Here is a 23837-nt window from a genome sequence, read left to right as displayed (position 1 = left end):
GAACTTGAACAATAATTTATTTTTAAAACAAATATTTTGTTTTTAACAAAAGACCAAAACATTAAGAAAATGAATGACTTTTTTAACACTTGCCAAACATGGTGGGTTTTGTTAAATTTTTTTTTTTATCTCAATTGTCATTTTTTTTTTGGGAGCCAAATTTCAATTGTCAATTAAACAAATTAAAATAATAAAATAATTTTTTTGGCTAAATAGTTAAGAAGTAACTTTTACAAAAAACAAATTGAAATAAATATTATTTTTTTTATTAAAAGTGATGGTTGGTGAATCTTATTTTTTTTATGTAATAAAAAAAATATGAGAATTACACGTGATAATTTATTATTTTAGGAATGCTACATACCCACAATTTCACCCGCAATGATGTGGCAAGAGAGTTGGACACTATGTCATCGAGTGTATAGCAAATCAAGAGTTAATACATATGATACCACATCATTGTGGGTATAATTGTATTTTTTTTTTTATGAGTTTTAAACATTTTTCTTATTATTCATCTAGACTTTTTTAGCACTTGTGAAACATGATAGATCCTTTTAATTTATATTTTTTTTAGCTCAAATTGCTAAAAAGTGACTTGTGCTAAAAAAAAAAAATAGAAATAAATTTTATTTTTTATTAAAAATAATGGTTCGTGAAATATCTTTTTTTATTTAAAAAAATAAGGGTTATAAGTGATAATTTATTGGTCATCTACAATTATTTTCAGATCAAAGGCTCTTTTGGGTTTGGATCATATTACATTTTTACTTTTTTACACATTTTTTCATAGAAGTCAAAAAAAAAACAAAAAATTCAATTTTTAACTACTCAAAACAACCCCAAATGAGGCTACCATTATAAATTTTCTTCTTACCTTTTCTTTTTCATTTAGATACTTTTATATTGTAAGAAATTTAATTTTATTATATTTGAATATTTTATTGTAATTTTAAATTAAAAATAATTTCTATATAATTATATTTAAATTATTTTATGCCATTATAAAATATAATTTTTTTAAATATCAACGTATTCGATAATCCCTTTCTAAAAAGTGTATTTTTTAAACATAGTAAAAAAAATTATATTGAAAAAACTTAAGCATATTGCTTTTGCTTTTGTTTATTAATATTAATTTTTAATTAATATATATACAATTTTGTTTCGATTGCTCAGGTTATTTGTTGTCATTCCCCAAGTCTACTCAAATTTATTCAAATTTTTGAATTTTAAATAAGTCCTTACCGAGTTAAAAATTATTTTACTCAATCTTTAAAAAATTCCAGACTTAACCCGAGTTGCTTAAGTTGAATTCGCTCAATTTTACAACTCTAGCAAGGGGTTGAAAGTTACATGATTGAAATTGTGACAAATTAAAAATTGATATATAAATTGTGATAAAATTATGAAACTTAAATTGTAAGTTTTAATATTTTTATTGTTTTCATAATTTACGTATAAAAATTTAGCTATTTATATTATTTTATATAAAAATATTTTATTAATTTTTTCGCCTCATGTGCACTACTTGAGGTACCCACTGCTATTCTGCCATGTCATCATCTTGTTATAATATTTTTGTATAACGTGAAATACTAAAAATCTCTCATTCCCCTTTCAATTCTCCCACGGACTCACCCATCGTCATCGACCACAAGCAACATGAAAATCATGAAATAATCATCAATATCATATTCAGATGGTGAAAAAACCAGAGCCGGAATAGAGCCCAAAAATTGTTTTGATTGCTTCAATTGTTATGTATTATAAACTGTAAAAATTTCTAGATCAGTTTGGAATTTATAAAAATAAGTTCTCTACATGGGGAAATTCTATTTCCATGCACCTAATTAACTCAGGATACATCTTTTCTCTATATACACACTTATTAATTTATTTATTTATTAATTTTTTAAATCCACACACTAAACTCAAATATTATTGTACACACACCTCTTATCTCTCCTTTCCACACACTTTTGATTTACCTAACTTCCACATTTTTTAGCCACCCACGTGAAGACCTTGAAGACCAAAATCTGAACTGAAAAAGTAAAGACCACCTTGAAGACCAAAGTCTGAAGTGAAAAAGCAAAGACACTTTTCTTCTATTGAAGACATCCATGGAAGACCTCCATTGAAAACCTCCAAAATAGTGTTGAAGGTAAGGAATCTTTCATTTTGTTATTACATTTTACCATTTACAGATCTTTGTACACTTCATTGCCATAAAATCGTCGGTTTTTTCCTTCTTGTTTACGAATCGGGGATATCAGCTCTTGTTTGCTGAATTTGTACACATAATTCGAAACTCAACAACCGAATAAATTTGAGTTTTTCGATTAAATAGTGCTGAAAATAGATAAAATGTTCGATAGGTATCTTTCGAATTTAGAAAATTCTTTCGGTTCTATAGTTCCAAAAATTTTCAGTATTTTCGATAGTTATATCCCAAATTTAATAAACTTTTTCGGTTTTATAGTTTCAAAAAGTATGTGTTCTTTCGTGGTTTTTTTTTTTTTCCCTTTTTTTTAAGACCAAGTTACATAGGCCACCAAGATTGGTTTTACCTTAGGTTTTTTTCCAACAATTTTATTTTATGAGTATGTTTATTTATTTAATTTTTTTTGTGAACTTCAACACATAGCAATAGAAGAAAAAATATATGTGCAGTACTAGTATTCCCACATTATATTATTAACACAACTAGTTGTTATTGCTATATTCGTTGATGACTATAATTCAACTATTTGATTGTATATTTGTTAGTGTTTTCACTATAAATGCTATATTAGGTTGATGAGAACAATTTTTCGTATGCAGATTGATGTCGATCCCAATCAACGTCGATCAGTAACAACTTCGAACAGAAGACTCCATGAATTAGAGAATGCTGAACGTGGACGTGGACATGGAAGTGGACTTGCTCGAGCGCGTGATGATGAGACACACATTGCCATAGATAATGATCCTATACATGATACACTAGGTATGGATGATATTGCTATGGATGATGACTCTACTGGTGATGATGCTGACATTGTTGATGAAGATATCCTTACTCAGCCATTTCTGGGAGGGCCAATTGATCCATTAATCCTTAACAGTTTTAAAAGTCATGTTGTCGCAGCTATTTGGAATGGTGTTAATGAAAGGGGGCCCTTGAAGTGTCATAATCACTCGTCTAAGATTCGTTCGTGGCTGTGGTGGGAACAAGGCAACAACGTTATATTTGTAAACATTGTGGAGATGTCAGGACTTGCACACTTAGCTTGTTGCACGTACCGCTTTGTCAACAAAATTGTAGTGTCTAGTTTTGTTGAGAGATGGCAACCGGAGACAAACACTTTCCATTTCACTGTTAGAGAGATGACTATCACATTGGATGATGTCGCCACTATCCTAGGGCTTCCCATTGTAGGCAAATCTATTAGTGTGCTTAAGTTATTAAAAAGACAGGCCATTGCATTAGTAGTTAATACCTTGGAAATTGATGAGAAAGAGGTTAGACATGAGATGTCTAGTGTTGGAGACAATTCAGTGAGGCTTGAGTGGTTGAGGGCACACTTTCATAATGTCACAAACAATGATTCAATGGAAAGAATTGTATGTGTAGGTAGAGTATACTTGGGTTGTACACTTTTCAGTAACAAGACTGGTACAAGGGTTCCCTTTGTTTATTTGAGTTTGTCGTCCGATTTGACTACCGTATCTTCATATGCTTGGGGTGCTGCTGCATTGGCATACTTATATAGACAGTTGGGGTATGCTAGCAGGTCCAGCATGAAACAAATAGCTGGTTACATGACACTCCTTGAAAGATGGATTTATCAGCACTTTCGTGGATTCCAACCACACTTGAATATGAATTACACTCAAGACATGCCACATGTTTACCGTTGGACTTCTCAGAGAGAGTCTGGTGAAAAGACACAGTTGCAGGCTTTTCGAGAGGAGCTTGATAGGTTAGGTGTACATGATATAAATTAAAAAGTCCTTCAAAATTTGAAACTCTATTTCATACAAAATTTACAGTTGTCATATCTTACAGTTGTTATTGTTTGTAGGTTATTTGGGACCTATACCAGAGTTGCAGAGATGTCCATTCATGTCACCCAATTAAGTTCTACCATAGTTGCCTAAAGTGTTTGGAAATAGTTGAACCATATCACCTTGATAGAGTTTTGAGATAGTTTGGTAGAGTGTAGACAATCCCTAATCCACCACTTCGCCCTATGCGTGCTTCTCGAGGAGCCACAGCTCCACGCTACAATGTTATGTGTGCATACTTGGACATCATTTAGGAGGCATAGGACAACCATGTGTTATCTGATCGGAGGAGGAGTACACCGGTATGGAAACCTTGGGATTGTGTTCTTGGTTATATGGATTGGTACCAAACTATTACCCATATATATGTTCAAAACCCAGCACGTCAGTCTCAGGTGGATCCGAATATTTATCATTATCAGAATCCTAGCCAAGATGCACAGATATCCTTTTTTGTATTTACATTACAAATTATTTATGTAAACTGTTATAAGTTTATATATAATGTTGTATTTATTCTTGTAATGCAGCGTATGTCATAGATATATCAGATTACTCATCATTTCGTTGAGGCTGGCTATGAGGACAGTGTTCAACATCCTGATAGGCTTTACTACACAACTGATGCAAAGCTTCTTCAAGATCAGCACATTAGTGAAGTTACGCCCAGCACATCCGCTCAAGGTCGGTCTGCACCCAGTTCTTCTATTGCACATCGTTTTGGAGCACATTACACTCATCGGTCACGTAGTTGATAGTAGTTCATAATGTTAGCACAAGTAGTTTGTGATGGTGTGGGTGGATGTATAAAGAGACAAATATTATTATTATCTTTGGATAACGTACAAGGAGACATGTATTTTGTAATGATGTGGATGGATTGAACTACTAGTTAATATTATTATTTCTTCTTAGATACTTGTTGTTTAATATGAATAATCTTTAACAGTAGTTACACTTGGTTAATATTATTTTTATTACGTTTTGTGTTCAGACAATGTAAAAATAATATGACATCCATTCCATAAATAAGAGAACTATAACTCATATGATATTTCTATTAAGAAAAATGACCATTACAAAATCCAATGGCAAAATGATATCCATCCCGTTACTCCATGCTAGTAAATCATAAAAACTAATGTATTAAATCTCTCATGACTGCTCTCTAATACATCAATCTATATCAACTACATCAAATGTCTCTCGAGTAGCTACAATAGGTCCTATGTTGTTTTTGAATTTTTTAATGCGGCTAACATATGCATTCTCCCATTCTGATGCACAAGGGTGATGGTGAACTCGCCAAAGCACAACAATTAGAGGAACTGGATGACCAGCCTCCAAAAATACATGCATGTACATCCAAAAAATTACATATCTTTACCAAATCCATCAAATATGAAATTACACAAATATTAAACAACAATGTTAGGTTATTTTTATAAGTTATACCTACACAAAATGATTTCTATTGACAAATCCAATGGCAATTTTGCGACAATCAGCTAGTGTAGACACCCCATTTTAATCGGCCCTCAGACTTGGGCACTTTTTTCTGATCACCTAATGATGAAAACAAGAAGGTGTTTCTCACAGAATCCTCAATAAAAAAACTTAGAATTTGAGCCCTGTTTCCAAACCTAAACAGCCAACAATTACATTTTCGAGGGAATATTCTAACCTCATGGTTGCATCCAGAATAGTTCGTTTAGCTAGGATCAACCTTCGCTGCACTTCTGGGGGCTTCACTGAAAAATTCTCCCAAAATCTAGGTTACAGCACAATTATTCGAAACTTCTGGGCCAAATTGTAATTTTCAAAACTCAAGGAATATTCGGTTATGTGAGAGAATATTCTATTAAGTTAGGGAATATTCTGTCCATATACAGAATATTTCGTCAATGCTAACCATGACGCTGACGTGGCGGTCTTGCTAACGTGGCATGACTAGATTGGTCGGTGCTGATGATGTGGCGATGACATGTCTTTACCCAAAAAGAAAAGAAAAAGAGAGAAATAAGAATGCTGGTGAAAGGGTTTAAACCCCACATCTTAAACCTTAACCATTCTGCGAAAGCATCATATTGTGTTATATTTTCCCCCAAATAATATTTAACTGCTTCATAATCACACCCCACCATCCCCACTCACCATCTATTTTCACAATCACACCCCACCATTCCCATTCATTGGCCCTGTTTGGTAGAGTTGTGGGAAAGTGCTTATAGCTTATGCCTCAATAGCTTAGAGCTTATAACTTTCAGCTTAAGCTGATTTCCAACTTATTCTTAAAGCATCTCTTGCCCCACTCAAAGAATAAGCTGATTTCTGACTTCCAAAAAGCTACAAGCTATAAGCTATAAGCTATAAGCTATAAGCTAAACTAAACACATCAAAATAGCTTAAATTAAGCTGAAAGCTGAAATAAGCTGTAATTAAGCTCTGCCAAACAGGCACATTATCCACTTTCATGCATCTTGATTCAGTTAAGTTTACATTTGTGGATTTAATTAATTCCTATGTGATTATGTGCACTGCCTCATATTCTTGAGATGATTCACATGTCATAGCTTAGAAGCCGAATCTTTAGTTGTATCTCATGAGTGAATTGCATTAGGATTTTGTATATAAAATCATGCATGTTTTAATAACTTTGTTTTGTAGTTGTTCGTGGGACGTCGGTAAATATGTAAGTTTTTATACTTTAGCATCCCATTTGTGTGTGTTTTTCTTATTATGTTTAAACATCCTATCATGTGGCAACTTGCTTACTTGATATAACTGTATGAATACCAGTGGATGGAGGTTGTGTCGCTTAATTTGGAATAATGTTGATTTTTCATGTTTGTAAACTCAATTTATTTGGGTTGTACATCTTCAAAGCTCTTTCAAAATATATGAAATCAAATTATTCCAAAATAAATGACATAGTCTATACGTGTATGCTTCACATAGTAATTTTTAAGATTTATTAAACAATCGAAATATGAACATATAAAGTAAATAAAATTCATATTATGGTTTAGTAAAGGCCGATCTTTTGATTGGATGAGCGGGGGTGCTCAATTAATGACCTTCCCCTCTCATACCTAAAGTTTTGAACCGAGACAACTTTAGTTATGACAAACAGTGGCCTCGACACGTGTCATGGGTTTCCTAATTTCCCAAAATATTAGGTGGTGACTCTAAGATCTGATGACGCAGTCCATTTCTGGCAAAAGATTTTGTAATAAAAATGGATTTTCTCAAAGTTGCCAAATCTGGACTCTCATCTATGTTTCACATTGCACTAGTGAGATTAGATCAAAGAGATCAAGGTTCCGAACTGTTTAACGCGCACGGGTACCTCCCGGGCATGTTATAGTTTCTGGCGACTCTATTAGAGATTTTATGAAACCTTGACTTAAACTCCATGACATGACTTTTGTTTTCAATTATATGTTTATTACATTGCATGCATTGGTGCACTTAAAGTCCCTGTGTTGCCCAGATACTGGTGGGAGCACAAGTACACTTTTTGTGACACTACACCTATCTCTACATTACTTTGGAGGCCTTATGTTATAACCTTTTGAGATCTGAAGGTTCTCAGACTTTGAAGAGAGGCTCTATTGACTCTTTTGATTTCCTAAGATCTTCATTGGTTATGACCCGAAGGACTCTTTGGCAACGTCACCTTGACTTCAACCCCTAGAGTAGAGCCAACCTTGTGCATATAATGAGCTATAGTACCTTCCAAAATTAGGATATGATGCTCTCCCATTTCTAGTATGTATGATGCCACTTGTTTGAATAATGAAACCCTTGATCATTTCAAAGGTAGGACAGGGTAACCTAGCCCTCATAGAGGTGTTTGTTCTCTTTCCTGCTATGTGTTATGTGCAATATATGGGGATTCTCCAATTCAGATGAATGGTTCAATCATTTCAGTTTGTGGGGTTGAGTTCAATTTTTCAGCATGAGATAGTAGTAATCAGTTGAGCCGAGATGCTAATGAAATTCTAATCGGGGGTTCCCGTTTTATTTCAACGAGGTAGTCGTAGCACAATAGCTTCATAATGGCCTGATACCCCTCAAGTTCTTTGGATTCGCGCTAGTAGTCTCTGTAAGATCTCAAATCTAGTTGAGGGACAACCAGTGTTAGTTTCTTTTCCATCGGTTACATGAAGAAGAAGAACAAAAGCCTCATCAACTGTCCAGAATACTCCTTCTTCACCTGATAGATCATCACCACTCAACTCACCAGAATCAGTGATGGCTCAGATTCTAGAAAATTTAGCAGACATACTATTGACCCTTCAACAGAGCATGGATACCATTACCACTACGGTTGTTGCCCAAGGCACTACTCTTGCCGCTCAAGGCAATACTCTTGTTGAGCTGCAACGCCCATTTGAGGCGTCCACTACTCAACCACCTTCGATGACTCATCCAGTTCCACCTCTACCTCTGCCTCCACCTCCACCTCCACCTCTACCACCTGACCAGTTTCCCGAACTTAATTCACCAGAAGATCTGAGGGTTCCTGTACAAACTTCAGCAGGATCATTTCCTCTTTCACAACTAGCGGGATGGCCTCTTCCTTACGAAGCACCTGAGTCTGACCTAACTATGTTGAAACTGTCCAAGTTGGAAAAACTTTTCAAAAGGTCACAAGGAGTCAATTTAATCCTGGACATCAAAGACGAGTACACTGAGACAGTTGTGAAGTTGTCAGAACGGTTCAAAATGCCACACATTGATAGGTTTGATGGCTCCGGTGACCCAATGGTGCGCATTCGCCTGTTCTCTAATTTCTTAAAGCCTATGGGTTTGACTCGTCTGCAAAAGCTCACTTTATTCGGACGAACTTTGTCAGGAGTGGCTGTCATCTAGTATGCCAAGTTAGAGGACTCGAAAAAACAAAGTTGAGAAGAGTCAGCCGAGGCCTTTATTACCCAGTATGCTTATAACACCCAGATTGAAGTGACTACTCGGGAATTAGAGGCCACTTGTCAAAAGCCCAATGAAAGTTTCGTGGCCTTCATCACCAGATGGAGGGCTAAGGCGGCGATGATGACCAACAGACCACTCGAAAAAGACCAAATCCGTATGATAATCAGAACTCTGCATGGAAAGATGTTATAAAAAATGATAGTCCTTCCGCTCTTCACTTTTAAAGACTTACATGAAATAGGGGTCCAGATAGAGGATGCCATCAAACAGGGAATCACTGTGGATGATAAGGAACCTGTTCGGAAACCTTTGGGTCGCAGTTCCAATGCTACTACTGGTAGTAGTACAATTGTAAGACCTTCTGAGGTCAATTCAGTCATTACCACCACCGCCAAAATAGCCGACCCATTTGCCAATGCCAGTCCACAAACAATCAACTCAACCCAAACCACTGCCAGAACCTTTAACCCTCTCTACATGTCCCCGGCCAAAGCTATGAAAATCTTGAAAGAAATAGGGTATCTCAAGCCTCTGGACCCCCGACCTCTTCCCGATCCATTCCCAGCCAAACACGACCTTACCAAATACGGTGCCTTTTATCAACAACTTGGACATGACACTGACTGCTATTTTCGCCTTCGTCATGAGATTAAAACCCAACGTCACTACCAACTCATTGCCACCCCATGACAAAAATCAACCACTTCATCGCCTCAACCATATCCATACACTTCCACTCACCTTTAATCCTAGTATATACATCACACCTGTCCATCTATCCAAACCCAAGGTATGCATTCCAGAGAGCATTGATTTATGTATGATGGATGTACCTTTAACCCAACCAAAGCCAAACAAACCATAGTGGTGGTGGTATTGCAAATTGAGAAAGAAAAGACCGTATCAAGAGAAGGACCCAAAGAAGACATAACCGAAGTACCCATAGTTGAGACTGGAAACTATTGGAAATACATAGTACCTGTTGGCCGGAAGTTATCCTACCCGACTCATGTGCCATCAATGTCGTTACAGAAGATTGCTTGAATAGGAATGAGATGACTTAGCCAATCTAGAAGAAGACTTGGACAATCTCAAATTCTTTGAGGAATTGAATTTGGGAAATGTGCAGATCGGCTAGTGGGATCCAAGAAGTTCCAATGCTACTCACAGCTGGGCAAGCGATGATGAAGGTCCTGATAGGAAAACTAAGGGAAAAAAGGATGAACCAGAAATTGACACCGGAAAGTTTGAAAATAGTGACAACGAAAGGGGTTCCAAGAGAGAAGAAGAATCAAAAAGTCCGCCATAACATGGGAATGATTCATGTAGAGCCTGACAATTGCCTTTCGGTTAACGAAGGCGAATGGTGGGATGATAGCAATCTGCAGCTCGCCCACACCGATAATGAATGGGGTAGTACTTTGCCTGATGAGACATGGTATTCTGAGGAAATTGATCACCTAACTAGGAGTGGGTGTTACTTTAAACCTCCGCAACTAGACTAAGGCGAGTCCTTGGTTAAAGATATAGACATTGATAAAGAGAAAGAGAAAGAGAAAGAAGTAGAAGAAGACCTGGTGCTAAAACAGCTAAAAAAGATCCAAGCAAACATCTCCATCTGGAGACTTCTCATGGCTTCACGAGAACACCGACAAGCAATGTTGTCAGCTTTAAACAAGGCCAAGCTATCCATTGAGACAACGCCAGATCAGTTAGTATCTTTCATCATACCTAGAGACACAACCCCTATGTTATCATTTACGAATAAAGAGTTACCACCAGCGGGGGTTGACCACAACAAGCCTTTGTGTGGCCTTGAAATGTAAAAAGAAGTGGATTCCAGTAGGTTTGGTAGATACCGGTTCAACCATTATGTGTGCCCATCAAAGACTGCTTATGTGATCGGGTTAGGCTAACTTCACGCCAACAAGCCAAGTTATCCGGGCATATGACAACACCAGCAAGAATGTCATGGGGACTTTCAAGGTCTAGATATTAGTTGGTCCCTCTGAGAATGAGGCAGAATTCCATGCCATGGACGTCCCGACAACTTTCAACCTATTGTTGGGCAGGCCTTGGTTGTATAAGATGAGGGCGGTCTCTTCAACCGTACACCAGTTGGTAAAGTACCCACACAATTGAGGGATTGCCATAGTTTTTGGCAATTCTACGATCCACCCTCCTCCATAAGTGACAATGCCAATATTGAAAATACAACATGGAAATGAAGATGTTTTTCTCTCGAGTTTTACCTTAGCAGAAGCACGGCTAGTGCAGACAATCATGGAAAAAGAAGAGGGTACACATTTGAGTGCTTAGTCAGTCTATATTATGAACAAGCTAGGATACATCCTAGGATTTGGGTTAGGAAGGAGTGGTCGACAAGGCACCACAGAGATAACCAAGGTGATCCACAACCTACATGCCTTTGGGTTGGGATATAAACCAACAGTAGAAGACTAGGAGAAGAAAGAGAAGGAAATGAGAGAGAGAATCAATGCAAAGAAGACTGGAAAGAAGTATGAACTGGTTTATAGGCCAATCCATGGGATCTTGAATGGACGCTTTGTCAACCAAGGAGAAGACTTCCCTTTCTGTGGTTTTCCTGAGCCCTGGATTGTTCAAGTGGAGAGGAAGAGATACCCTAGGTTTGAGATCTTCTTCAATCATCAACTCTCTGATAGTGACGAAAAGTGGGTAGATCCTAGTATCGACATCGGACAAGATAGAGAAGTCAGCTCGGAAAGCAACACAGAGGAAGTCCTGGGTCTAACACTGGCTGATTTACTGACATAGTCACATAGTAGCGCTGAATTGATGAATTTAGGGGATATGACCATTGCCGTGATCGGGAAAAGGTACCTGCTGACTACTCAAGCTTCATCATGGATACAATGAATAGCTCATAAATAAATTGGCCTTTTGAAAAGAGTTGTATTAAGAGTTCTGAATCGGCTGTTGGGTCTAAGTCTGGTGGGTCTGTGGGGTTAGAGTCAGATTCAAGTTTGTCTAAGATATCTGAGTCTTCTTTTTCTTTCTCTTTTGAGTCTGTTATAATTTGTGAGCCCGAGGCTTTGAATGAAGATGTTATGATTTCCACTTACTTTTCTATGCCCATAGTTTATAACATTGACCAAAATTTTCAAAATCTTGATAAAAACGAATAGGAAGAAATTCCTCAGGCTTTGAAAAATTTAATCGATTGGAAGGAAGAAAGGCGTGCTAAGCCATTAGTGGATGAAATTGTTTTTGTAAATGTGGGTACTAAGAAAGATCCTCGCTTGATCCAGATTGGTTCTACATTCTTTGGAGGAACGTGAACAACTAGTTTCTTTATTAAAAGAATTCAAAAATGCTTTTACATGGTCCTACAAAGACATGCTAGGAATTGACCCTGAGATTGTACAGTATAGAATCCCTCTCAATCCTGAAGCCCGACCTGTCAAATAGAAGCTTCGCAGAATTAATCCGGATTGGGCCTTGAAAATTAAAGAAGAGGTTACCAAGCAAATAAATGTTGGGTTTTTGCTTGTATCAGAATATCCTACTTGGTTAGCCAATATTGTGCCAGTTCTAAAGAAAGATAGCAAAATCCGAGTTTGTGTTGACTTCCAAGATTTGAACAAGGCTAGTCCGAAGGATGATTTCCCATTGCCATATATTGATGAATTGGTAGAATTCACTGCAAGGCATGCCTTACTGTCATTCATGGATGGTTTTTCGGGGTATAATCAAATCCTTATGGCTCTAGAGGACAGAGAAAATATTGCATTTACCACACCATGGGGGACATACTGCTACAGGGTTATGCCATTCGGTTTGAAGAATGCCGGGCCACTTATCAGAGAGTCCCACAAGGAAGTTAAGGTGTATGTAGATGACATGATTGTCAAGTCCAAAGATCGGGAAAGCCATTACACCGCATTGAAGAAATTCTTTGAGAGAATTAGGGAATACAAGCTAAGGCTGAATCCACATAAATGCACTTTTGGGGTAACTACGAGCAAGATGTTAGGATTTCTGATCACACAGCGAGGAATAGAAGTTGATCCATCCAAAATTAAGGCTATCTTAGAAATGCCTCCACCAATGACTGAAAAGGATGTGCGGGGTTTTCTAGAAAAGGTGTAATTCATAAGGAGGTTTATTTCAAAGCTAACATTGACTTGTGAACCACTGTTTGGTCTCCTAAAGAAAATGAAGAAGTTCCAATGGGATAATCGATGTCAGTTTGCGTTCGAGCAAGTCAAGCAGTGTCTACGGAATCCACCTGTGTTATCACCGCCTAAGCTAGGGAACCCACTAATCCTGAGCATTCAACAAAAAAGTTAGATCCAGAAATTTGAGGGAAGAGGACTTAGTGTTGAAAGACAACCGAGCTCCTAATCATGACCCTAGGGGCAAGTTTACATCATTAAATCAATCTGGTCAGAAGGAGCAATTATTCTCATGGATTTGGATGGTTTGGAGTTCTCACAGCCAATTAAGATGCACAAAGCTAAAGAAGTACTACCCTTGAGAGGGTTGCTAGGCCGAAAACCTAGAAGGGCGACCCAAGCAAAAGTTAGAGCATAAATATATATATATATATATATATATGTATATATATATCTAAAACAAAAATAAAATAAAATAGAAAATAAGAAAAAAAAAATGAAAAGCTCGCAAGGTTGAAAACTCGAAAGGGCGGCTTTAGCAAAAGTTAGAGCACAAAGAAGAGTTTCAATACCTGAGTGAACCTTAGTTGGAACTACGTATGGCCTGATTCCTATCTTTAGGATACATAGGCAACTTCATCTTGAAGTTTGGCCCTAATTATTTTTCAACTCACTCATCTCATCCATGTTTGATTGGTGTATCTCTATTCGACTCAGCTATCCATATTTGATTGGCTCATCCCCATTTGATTCAGTTGTCTTATTTCTCCTTCATGGCAGGTTCAATTGCAAGACGAGTTCAGTTATACATCTCAAAGGTTGATTTCATGTTGATCGGGTAGTGGTCATTTGCGAAAATAGATTTTGACCACTTTTAATGAAGTTGACTAATTTTCTAAAAAATTATTCAATTTTTGCGAAACTCAGACCATTCTTCGGACCAAAAAGGAAAACTTTTCAGTGCTCATAGCCTGATTCACATGATTTCAAAACTGAGAAGTTTAACAAGCATGCTAATCAAACTCTTATGTTAATCAAAAACCCAAAGAAAATGGCAAAACGATGAACTAGGGGCACAGTCGAGTCAGGTTTTTGTCTTTTACCCGCACTTTGAATTCTTGTCACCTTAATCAAGCAATCATCGGAAAATGCACAGTAGTTATTGCCGGCAATGCTTTTCCGTCAAGCGGTCGACCGGTGATGTTTTGTTTTGTGTTCATTTTATTTCGTCAAGCATAAAAGGGTGCGTTTGGGATGGTTTTTGCTTGTTGTCGCTGGCGATGCTTTTCCATTGTGTAGTCGAGCGATGTTGCTCTATTTTGTGTCCATTTTATTCCAACAAGTGTATAGGGGTGCGTTTGGGATGGTTTTTGCTTTGTTTTCCTTTTATTAAGTTGTATTTTGTGTTTTGCTCAGTTATAGGCTCGATATTCAGCTCAGAATTTATTAAAATACAACCATTTTCAAGTTCAAAATTCAAAACAAAATGTTTTTATGCTTAGTGTTGTGCCATTCATGCCATCCGAACTTACAGAACAAACTTGTTTTATTAATGTCAGGGATTAACCCTGATCCAATTTGTACAAGCATATATACAAAAAAAAAAGGGATTTTTTCTTTGATTTTCTTCTCCGATAAAGGCCACACGCCAACCTCACTTACTTGACTCTCTTGTCGATCTCTTCATCTTAATTTCATCTTGGGAGATCCTTGGAGACCCTGCTCCAGTGCTTCTGCAGAAAGAGTCGACTCCCTGTCGACCATCAAAGGCAAAGTACGAAGGTACTCCAAATCGGGCCATGGAGGTGACCTCCCGTTTCAGCTCTTTATTTTCCATCTTTAGTGCACAAATCTCTCCTCGCGCATCCTTGTACATGCGCTGGAGCAGAGGAGTTGGGCGTTGACCTGGTGTACCTCACTTGTCCTATTCTACAGTCGGTGAGCCAATTTGGAGACCGTAGTCATTGTCTCTATTCAAGACTTCATCGTGTAGTGGTTAGCTTCAATGTCAGATTGAGCTGCCATTATTTGTTAGACCGATAGTGTAGAAAAGTTAAGAGAAGTAGGAGCAGGGGCACTCAGTCTGGAGGAGCTTATAGGATCATTAAGGTCTGGAAAGAGAGTGAGGGGACAAGATGAGGCTATGTGTTAGAGGAGAGAAGTGTAAAAAAAAAGGAGTCGCAGAGTAATAGTAGAGAGCAGACTGAGTTTTGGGCAACCTTTCTCCTCCGCTTAGTCTCTCTATTCTATCTCTTTCAAACAGTGATTAGGAAGAAGACGAAAGAGAAGAAGAAGACGGAAGATAAGAAGACAAAGAGGGAGAGAGAGCTGAGGCAATCGTTACAAATCGAGGAGGGTCTAGTTTTGACGGCCGGCTGATGCAAAAGTCGAAGCTGTGTGTCAGGCGCAACATTTAAAGGGAGAGAAAGACAAAAACAGGAGAGGCGGGAGAGTTGTATGCATATGTGTATATATGTTGTATACCTATGTATTATAAATATATATATTTCTTTGAAAATTTTTTCACAAGAGTGGCCTAGTAGGTGGTCTGGTTCAACGGTTAAGGATTGAGAGGCTGAGCCTGAGATTGGGGGTTCGAACCCCCGTATCAACGCATTTGTGTTTCTCCCTTATTTTTGCGTGTTTTGCGTACACTGACATCAGCAAATGAAATTTTCCTTATCAGTAATGGAATATTCCCCGAATGTGTATATGTATACCATATGTACATATCTGTATGTCTTTTGTCTGTATATGAATATGTGTATACCGTATATGTCTGTGTATGTGTTTTTGTTCATATATATATATGTGTGTGTGTGTGTGTGTGTGTGTGTGCCTCCGTATATGTGTATAGCTTGCCTACGTGTGCCTGTATATATATTTGTTTTATGGATATGGTGTGTATATGTATACGGTATTTGGTATTTATACAACAACCAAAAAAAAATGATTTTTGAAAGCAAAAGAAGAAATCATTCTACTATACCTTCTTTCCACTTGCATGAGACGCGTTTGGACTTCGAATTTACCTCTGCTCCTTTTACATTAAACGTGTTAGGATGTAACATTTACCTAGTTAAAACATTCCCCCTCTTCGTATGAGATACGGTTAGATACGCTTGTTGGTTACACCACATTTGCTCATTTCACGTGAAACGTGTTAGGATTTGCTGTTTATCCAGTTAAAACATTCCCCCTCTCCGTATGAGATACGGTTCGGTACGCTTGTTGGTTACACCGCATTTGCTCCTTTCACATGAAACGTGTTAGGATTTAATATTTACCTAGTTAAAACATTACCCCTCTCCGTATGAGATATGGCTAGGTACGCCTGTTGGTTACACCACCTTTGTTTCTTTCACATGAAATGTGTTAGGATTTGATGTTTATCCGATTAAAATCTTCCCCCTCTCCGTATGAAATATGGTTAGGAACATCTGTTGGTTACACCACTACACCTCTTTCTGCTTGAGACGTGTTTGGATTTTGAGTTCACATTTCTTCTATCAATTGAGTTGTGGCACATTTGTATGCGATGCACTCTCTTTATTATTTGTGTTGTGGTACATTTATATGCGTTACACCCTCTGTTATGCTTTATACCATTTGTACGAGGCTTATCTCATATGTTATTATCTTCATATCTTTCTCATCACTCCATGACATTGCATCCTATTACATAATCATAAATTTTCAAAACAAAGGGGCTACACGAAGCATGTAAGTCCAACTTCCAAGTGGTATTTTGAGCATATCATTTGCATTCTGCCCTTGAACTACGGCGGTTTGATTCCTTGAAATGAGATACGTAGGCAACCTTCAGGTTCAACCACTTGCATTGCATCTTGTTTGTTTGCTCAAGTCTTACGGTCTTGTTAACAGGGTCATCTTCAAGCTTTGACATTCACTCACGTCATGAAATGACTTCGAGTTCTGTCAAAGAAGGGTAACTGTAGACACCCCATTTTGACTGGCTCTCAGACTTGGGTGCTTTCTTTTAATCACTTGATGATGAAAGCAAAAAGGTGTTTCTCACAGAATCCTCAATAAGAAAACTTGGAATTTGAGCCCTGTTTCCAAACCTAAACAGCCACAAATTACCTTTCCGAGGGAATATTCTGACCTCATGGTTGCGTCCAGAATAATTCGTTTAGCAAGGATCAACATTCGCTGCACTTTCGGGGGCCTCACTGAAAAATTCTCCCAAAATCTAGGTCATAGCACAATTATTTGAAACTTCTGGGCCAAATTATAATTTTCAAAACTCAAGGAATATTCTGTTATGTGAAGAAATATTCTGTTAAGTCAGGGAATATTCCGTTCATATGCAAAATATTTCGTCAATGCTGACTATGACGCTGACGTGGCGGTCTTGCTGGCATGGCATGACTGGATTGGTCCGTGTTGATGATGTGGTGATGACATGTCTTTACCCAAAAAGAAAAAAAAAAAAAAAGAGAAATAAGAATGCTAGTGAAGGGGTTTGAACCCCTAACCTAAGACTCCACATCTTAAGCCTTAACCACTCTGCCAAAGCATCACATTGTGTTATATTTCCCTACAAATAATATTTGACTGCTTCATAATCACACCCCACCATCCCCACCATCATCTACTTTCATAATCACACCTCACTATCCCCACTCATCATTCACTTTCATAATCACACCCTACCATTCTCACTCATCATATACTTTCATAATTACACATCACCATCCTTACTCACCATCTACTTTCATAAATGCACCCCACCATCCCCACTCACTATCTACTTTCATAATTCTACCCCACCATCCCCACTCACCATCTACTTTCATAATTTCACCCCACCATCCCCACTCACTAGCTACTTTCATAATCACATCCCACCATCCCCCCTTACCATCTACTTTCATATTCACATCCCACCATCCACACACCACCATCACCATTCATCGTTCACCTCTTTTACACATTGTCCTCTATTAACTCCATTATCTTCCTAAAAAAATGCTTCACTCTGTCTTCCACTTTATCCTCCACTTTGTCTTCCACCATTGCCCACTTGCATTGGCTATATAATGAAAGCTCTAGTCTTGAATTTGAGGATGAATTTTGAAAAAGAGAAGTGTAGAGAAAGAATGCTAAAATTGTGTTAGAATTTGAAAGAAAATAAAGTCTTAAAAACAAGAGAGTTATCTTCCCAAACTAGTGAAGTTACATAGCTCTTACATCTTATCTTCCCTTGTCAAAACCACTCAAAGCCCTAATCAAAGAAAGAGTATTCTTGCCAAGAAAAAAATGATCATACCCTTGTTCAAAACCGTCATTCCAAGCTCAAATTCCAAGCTCTTAAATTAAGGATTAAGATCATAATTCATAACCTTGAGGTTGATCAAGAGGAAGTTTGAAAATCAAGAAGTTCAATCTTTCTTTGGAAGGTGAATTTTAATTCTTTCATTTTTTTTTCCTTGTATATTCTATCTTATATTTGTTTTTTGTTTTTTTTATATTAGTTTTATAGTACTCTTGCATGTTCTATCTTATATTTTTTTTCTTATTTTAGTTTCATATTAGTTTTGTTGAAATCTTACATGTTCTATCTTATATTCATTTTTTTTATGTTAGTTTCATATTAGTATTGTTGTAATCTTGCATGTTCTATCTTATATTTATTTTTTTATTTAGGTTCATGTTAGTTTTGTTGTAATATTGCATGTTCTATCTTATATTTGTTTTCTTGTTTTAGTTTCATAGTAGTTGTGTTGTAATCTTGCATTTCCTAACTTATACTTATGTTCTTGTATTAGTTTCGTAGTTTTGTTATCATCTTGCATGCTCTATTTTATATTTGTTTTCTTGTTTTAGATTCATGTTAGTTTTGTTGTAATTTTGCACTTTCTATTTTATATTTATTTCATTGTTTTAATATAACCGGTAGTAGTCAGTTGAGCTACCTACATATTTCTTGTTTGTTCCTTTTCTTGGTTTTGCAACAATACAGGTTTTGGCTAGGCCTAGTTAGCCGACGGGCCTATTTGGCTGGCCGGTTAGCTTCTTTTGGACAAAACGGCATTGTCTCCCGATGTTAACCAACTTCTGGTGGTTTCCAAGGCATATGAAGCTTTTTCTTTTATTTTATTTTGAGTGTTTTGTGACGTTTTTATTTTGTTGTAATATTCTCCCATCCCTCTCTAATTTGGTTTGTAATTATTCTTTCAAGTGTTGTAATAATTTCCTTCCCCGCTTCTTGCTATCCCATTCTTTTACTTGTTTTCCTTATTTGTGGATATGTATCACGTTTATTTTATTTTTTTTTATTTTTTTATTTTTGTTATATCCATGTTTTGCATCCATGTTTCATGCATCTTAATTCAGCTAAGTTTGCATTTGTGGATTTAATTAATTCCTATGTGATTATGTGCGCTACCTCATGTTCTTGAGATGATTCACTTGTCATATCTTAGAAGCTGAATCTTTAGTTGCATCTCATGAGTGAATTGTATTAGGATTTTGTATATAAGATCATACGTGCTTTACTTACTTTGTTTTGTAGTTGTTCGGGGGACGTCGGTAAAAATGTAAGTTTTTATGCTTTAGGTTTCTATTTGTGTGTGTTTTTCTTGTTATGTTTAAACATCCTACCATGTGGCTACTTGTTTACTTGATATAACTATATGAATGCCAGTGGATGGAGGTTGTGTCGCTTAATTTCGAATAATGTTGATTTTTCATGTTTGTAAACTCAATTTATTTGGGTTGTATATCTTCAAAGCTCTTTCAAAATATATGAAATCAAATTATTTTAAAATAAATGACATAATCTATACTTGTATCCTTCACATAGTAATTTTTAGAATTTATTAAATAATCGAAATATGAACATATAAAGTAAATAAAATTCATATCATGGTTTAGTAAAGGTCGATCTTTTGATTAGGTCAGCGGGGGTGCTCAATTAATGACCTTCCCCTCTCATACCTAAGGTTCTGAACCGAGACAACTTTGGTTATGACGAACAGTGGCCTTGGTACGAGTCATGGGTTTCCTAATTTTCCAAAATATTAAGTGGCGACTCTGAGATCTGATGACGTAGTCCATTTCTGGCAAAAGATTTTGTAATAAAAATGGATTTTCTAAAAGTTGTCAAATCTGGACTCTCATCTATGTTTCACATTGCACTAGTGAGACTAGATCAAAGAGATCGAGGGTCCAAACTCTTTAATGCACACGGGTACCCCCGGGCATGTTACAGTTAGGGTTACTAGCGGTGATCTCAAAGGTAAGAAAGTGAGACACTATTGTAATGACAAGTGGTATAAGATTACATTATAAAATGATACAATAAGATACCCCATGTCAGGCATAGTCATCCAACGATCAAAGCCTGGGTTATCTTCAAAATATGAAAGGATGTGTGTCAGCTCATCAACCCTCTCATGCGACCCATATAGTACGACGTATTCATCTCTATGATTATTCAATTCAAGTAGCAAATCACACCTAACTTGTACCTAGTCATTCTCTCCAAGACCAAGTAAATCCGCAATAACTCTAAAACCACAATTCCCATCACCATCTACATCCTTCATCAACCTTATGAATGGTTTTAACATAGGTGGGAAGTCAGCAGCATATGTACTCAGTAAACTTGTTCTTGTATAATGTGCCTTTGTCTTTACATTTCGCTTCTTCTCATGGACTTTCGAAGCTCTCTTTTTCTTTGACTGACTGGAAACTAATGTGCTTTGGCTATCATGGCCATCGTCTACTAACTCAAATGCACACAAGTCACAATGACAGGATATATAAATTTTCTTATGTCCTCGACGTGGATTAGGCTTCACATCAAGCTTAATAAGAAAAGTGCTCGCTGGATTTGCAATTTCCCTCAACTTCTTCAACATATCCAATTGCGTGGCAATATCAGACTCATTGAACCGCTTCAAAATCATCTCAAGTTCTGAGATACAAGTCAATTTCAATTTCTCAACCTTCGGATTATGCACACATATAGTAAGTCGCGTCCAATGTACATGTATACTACTGAGTAGAATAGGGCGGCCTTGTCTCATGTAATCTGCAATCTTGCTAGCACAAGGTAAACCATGCGTTTGCCTAAGAACACACCCACATGCTGCAACATCAATTCCAACTGAATCTGCCAACACGTATTCCAATGCACAAATAGACACATTACCCCAAAGCTCTCTGAATTGAGAAGGTTTGAATTGATTCTTCTCAAATGATGCTTTTAGTTGAATGTGCTGCAACGCAAGTAGACAATGTATTTTGTCAAATGAAATCTCAAATGTTATTTGACTTGAACCTAATTTCCTCTTCAATCTAGCATGAGCACTCTCAACCATATTCATATGGATGTAAACAAAAGTAGTCAAGCATAATAATTAAAGATAAGAATATGATTTATAAGAAATTTAAAAAAAAAAAAACAAATATTACCGATTGGTTGTAACATTGCCAAAATGCATGCACATGTTTGTATGTACTGTAATGAATTTTTCTTTATATGGATTCAACCGACTCACAGTAACATACTTGATTGCCTTCAAATAGTTACTGAAATCCTCATGCAGTATTACAAAGTGATCATTGTATAATCAATGACAATACCAAATAGTTCCATGCAGTGTTAAACTTCTCCCATTTTTCTTTTGTCTCAAACATTTTCTTGCATTTCACCAATACATTCTTATTAATATGCCAACGACATAACAAATGTCAAGCATTCGAAAAAGTGTTGTCAATGGCATTCATCAAAGCAAGCTCTCTATCTGTGACAATGACTTCAAGTAAAACATTGTTGACCATAAGATCACACAATGTTTATAACGCCCATGCATAATTATCAACCCGCTCAGTTTGCAAGTATGCAAAAGCCACAGAGAATGTCATATGAGTTGATGTCACTTCTACAATTTCAAGAAGAGGAAGCCAATATCCATTCGTCTTATATGTGCAATCCATAATCAATACACGAGGAAATGTACGAAGCAAATCCAAACTCACTAGATGTGCCCAAAACAAGTCTGTGATAGTCATAGAGCCTTTCTCACATCGATGACACTCAATGTACTTATGTTTTGCTAATTCGCCCAGCAGTTGTTGCATCTGGGAGCTTTTTGTAAAACTCTACATCGATGTCGTACATTGCAAACTGTCTTCATTGTGCTCATATTAAGGACATCCCTCTGTTTGAGAGTAATGAGTATCTCTTTTAGTCTTACTCTGCTCTTTGACATATCTACTAATAGTGACTTTTTATTAGCTGACAATCTCCCTACATATGAATGTTCTTGGAGATGCTCCACAGTTGGATGATTATGCAATCCGCAAACTACATTCAATCTCCATTCATCGTTTGTTTTCAACTTGTATGCCCTCAAATCAAATGGACATTCACACTTCTTTGTACCAGTTTGTTTGAATAAGTCTTTCGAGCCATCTTTCAACTTCTTACGTGATCTATACTTCCCACTCCGCCCACAAGCAAGATAAATTCTTGGTCTCTTGTAACCGCCAACATGGTCCGAAGTCGTTATAATAATAACAAAGTCATTTTTCCTTCCAATATCACGTACACAAGTGAGCAATTCATCTTTGTTGTCAAAAACTTGTATATAATGTCACACAACTTTCATAAGAACAAACTAAACAATAAAAATCATGAACTTACGAATTTCATGTTAAAGGTTACATGTTTAGCTGTAAAATGACTAGTACAGTTCACCATAATATCCGATCGAACCTCAGTTTCTTCAATGCATGCCATTTGAAGAGGGGGGAAAAATAATTTTCATTCAATTGCACAAAGCCGAAAATAATAATAAAATTCAGCACTACAAAGCTAAAACTAATAAAACAATTCAACACTACAAAGCCTAAAATAATAAACAAATTTGACACTTTAGTACCGAAATAAAGTAAAAAATTCAGAATTTAAATATCGAAAAATATAAAACAATTCGGAACTTGACTATCAAATTAATGTACAATTTTTGTATTTTACGTATCGAAATATAAATAATATTTCAGAAGTTGATTTTTGAATATATTGATAAAATTCAGCACTGACCATCCGACTGAAAAAAATAAAAAAAAATAAAAAATAACCTTTTCATCACTGATTTTGCTGTCGCTGAACATATTTTTGCTTGAGTTTGAACTTCTATTGGTTTGCAACTCTTCCATATCAAAATCAAGTAAAAATTGTGGAACTAATAAGAAAATAATTTAAATAATAGGGTATAACCTAAAGATTAAAGCAATATGAGAGATGTTTTGATAGTATTACTTTGCAAGCAATAGATGAGTATAGAGTGTGTAACAAGTAAAGTGACAACAATGAAAAAAAACTAGGGCTTAATTTTTTTTTAACTCAAAAGGTATATATTGAAATTTTATTGTTCTTAAAAGATGTGTATACATAATTTTTTTATATAGGATTATGGGTGTTGCTGGATGTCTATTATAATCATTTTTATTTAAGATATAATTGTCATTATATTAATATTTCATTAAGTGTGTGCCCTGAGCTAATTAGGTTTGTGGAAATAGAATTTTCCCTTCTAATTAGCCTTTCTTATGACCTCTTCTAGTTGATGTTTCGAGTGACCTCCTCTGCTATGGATGCCCTTCTAGTTGAGGTTTTCAGCAACTTCTACTATTGTGAATCCCCTTTTGGTT

The 23837-nt window shown here is 36.4% G+C and overlaps 2 protein-coding genes across 3 annotated transcripts; one reads left to right on the top strand and one right to left on the bottom strand.

Annotated features, from left to right (window-relative positions):
- Window positions 1-1996: 1996 nt before the first annotated feature.
- Window positions 1997-4919, top strand: LOC114305830 (protein MAIN-LIKE 2). 2 transcript variants are annotated; one of them, XR_014328603.1, is made up of 3 exons: window positions 1997-2167; window positions 2827-2992; window positions 4584-4919. XR_014328603.1 is itself a non-coding variant. In XM_082867872.1 (2 exons), the coding sequence occupies exon 2, from the start codon at window positions 2995-2997 to the stop codon at window positions 3991-3993; it is 999 nt and encodes a 332-aa protein (XP_082723998.1). In that variant the 5' UTR covers window positions 1997-2167; window positions 2827-2994; the 3' UTR covers window positions 3994-4919. The 2 variants fall into 2 exon arrangements, 1 of the variants encoding a protein (XP_082723998.1); XM_082867872.1 differs by having other exon boundaries at window positions 2827-4919.
- Window positions 4920-20644: 15725 nt separating this feature from the next.
- Window positions 20645-21499, bottom strand: LOC145820205 (uncharacterized). Its single transcript, XM_082915210.1, has one exon. It carries the CDS (start codon window positions 21497-21499, stop codon window positions 20645-20647), a length of 855 nt encoding a protein of 284 aa, XP_082771336.1.
- Between the last annotated feature and the right edge of the window lie 2338 nt (window positions 21500-23837).

The sequence above is a fragment of the Camellia sinensis genome, chromosome 1 (assembly GCF_055761805.1).
Source record: "Camellia sinensis isolate YWXY chromosome 1, ASM5576180v1, whole genome shotgun sequence".
Lineage (NCBI taxonomy): Eukaryota > Viridiplantae > Streptophyta > Magnoliopsida > Ericales > Theaceae > Camellia > Camellia sinensis.
This window is presented reverse-complemented; position numbering and strand designations above follow the sequence as displayed.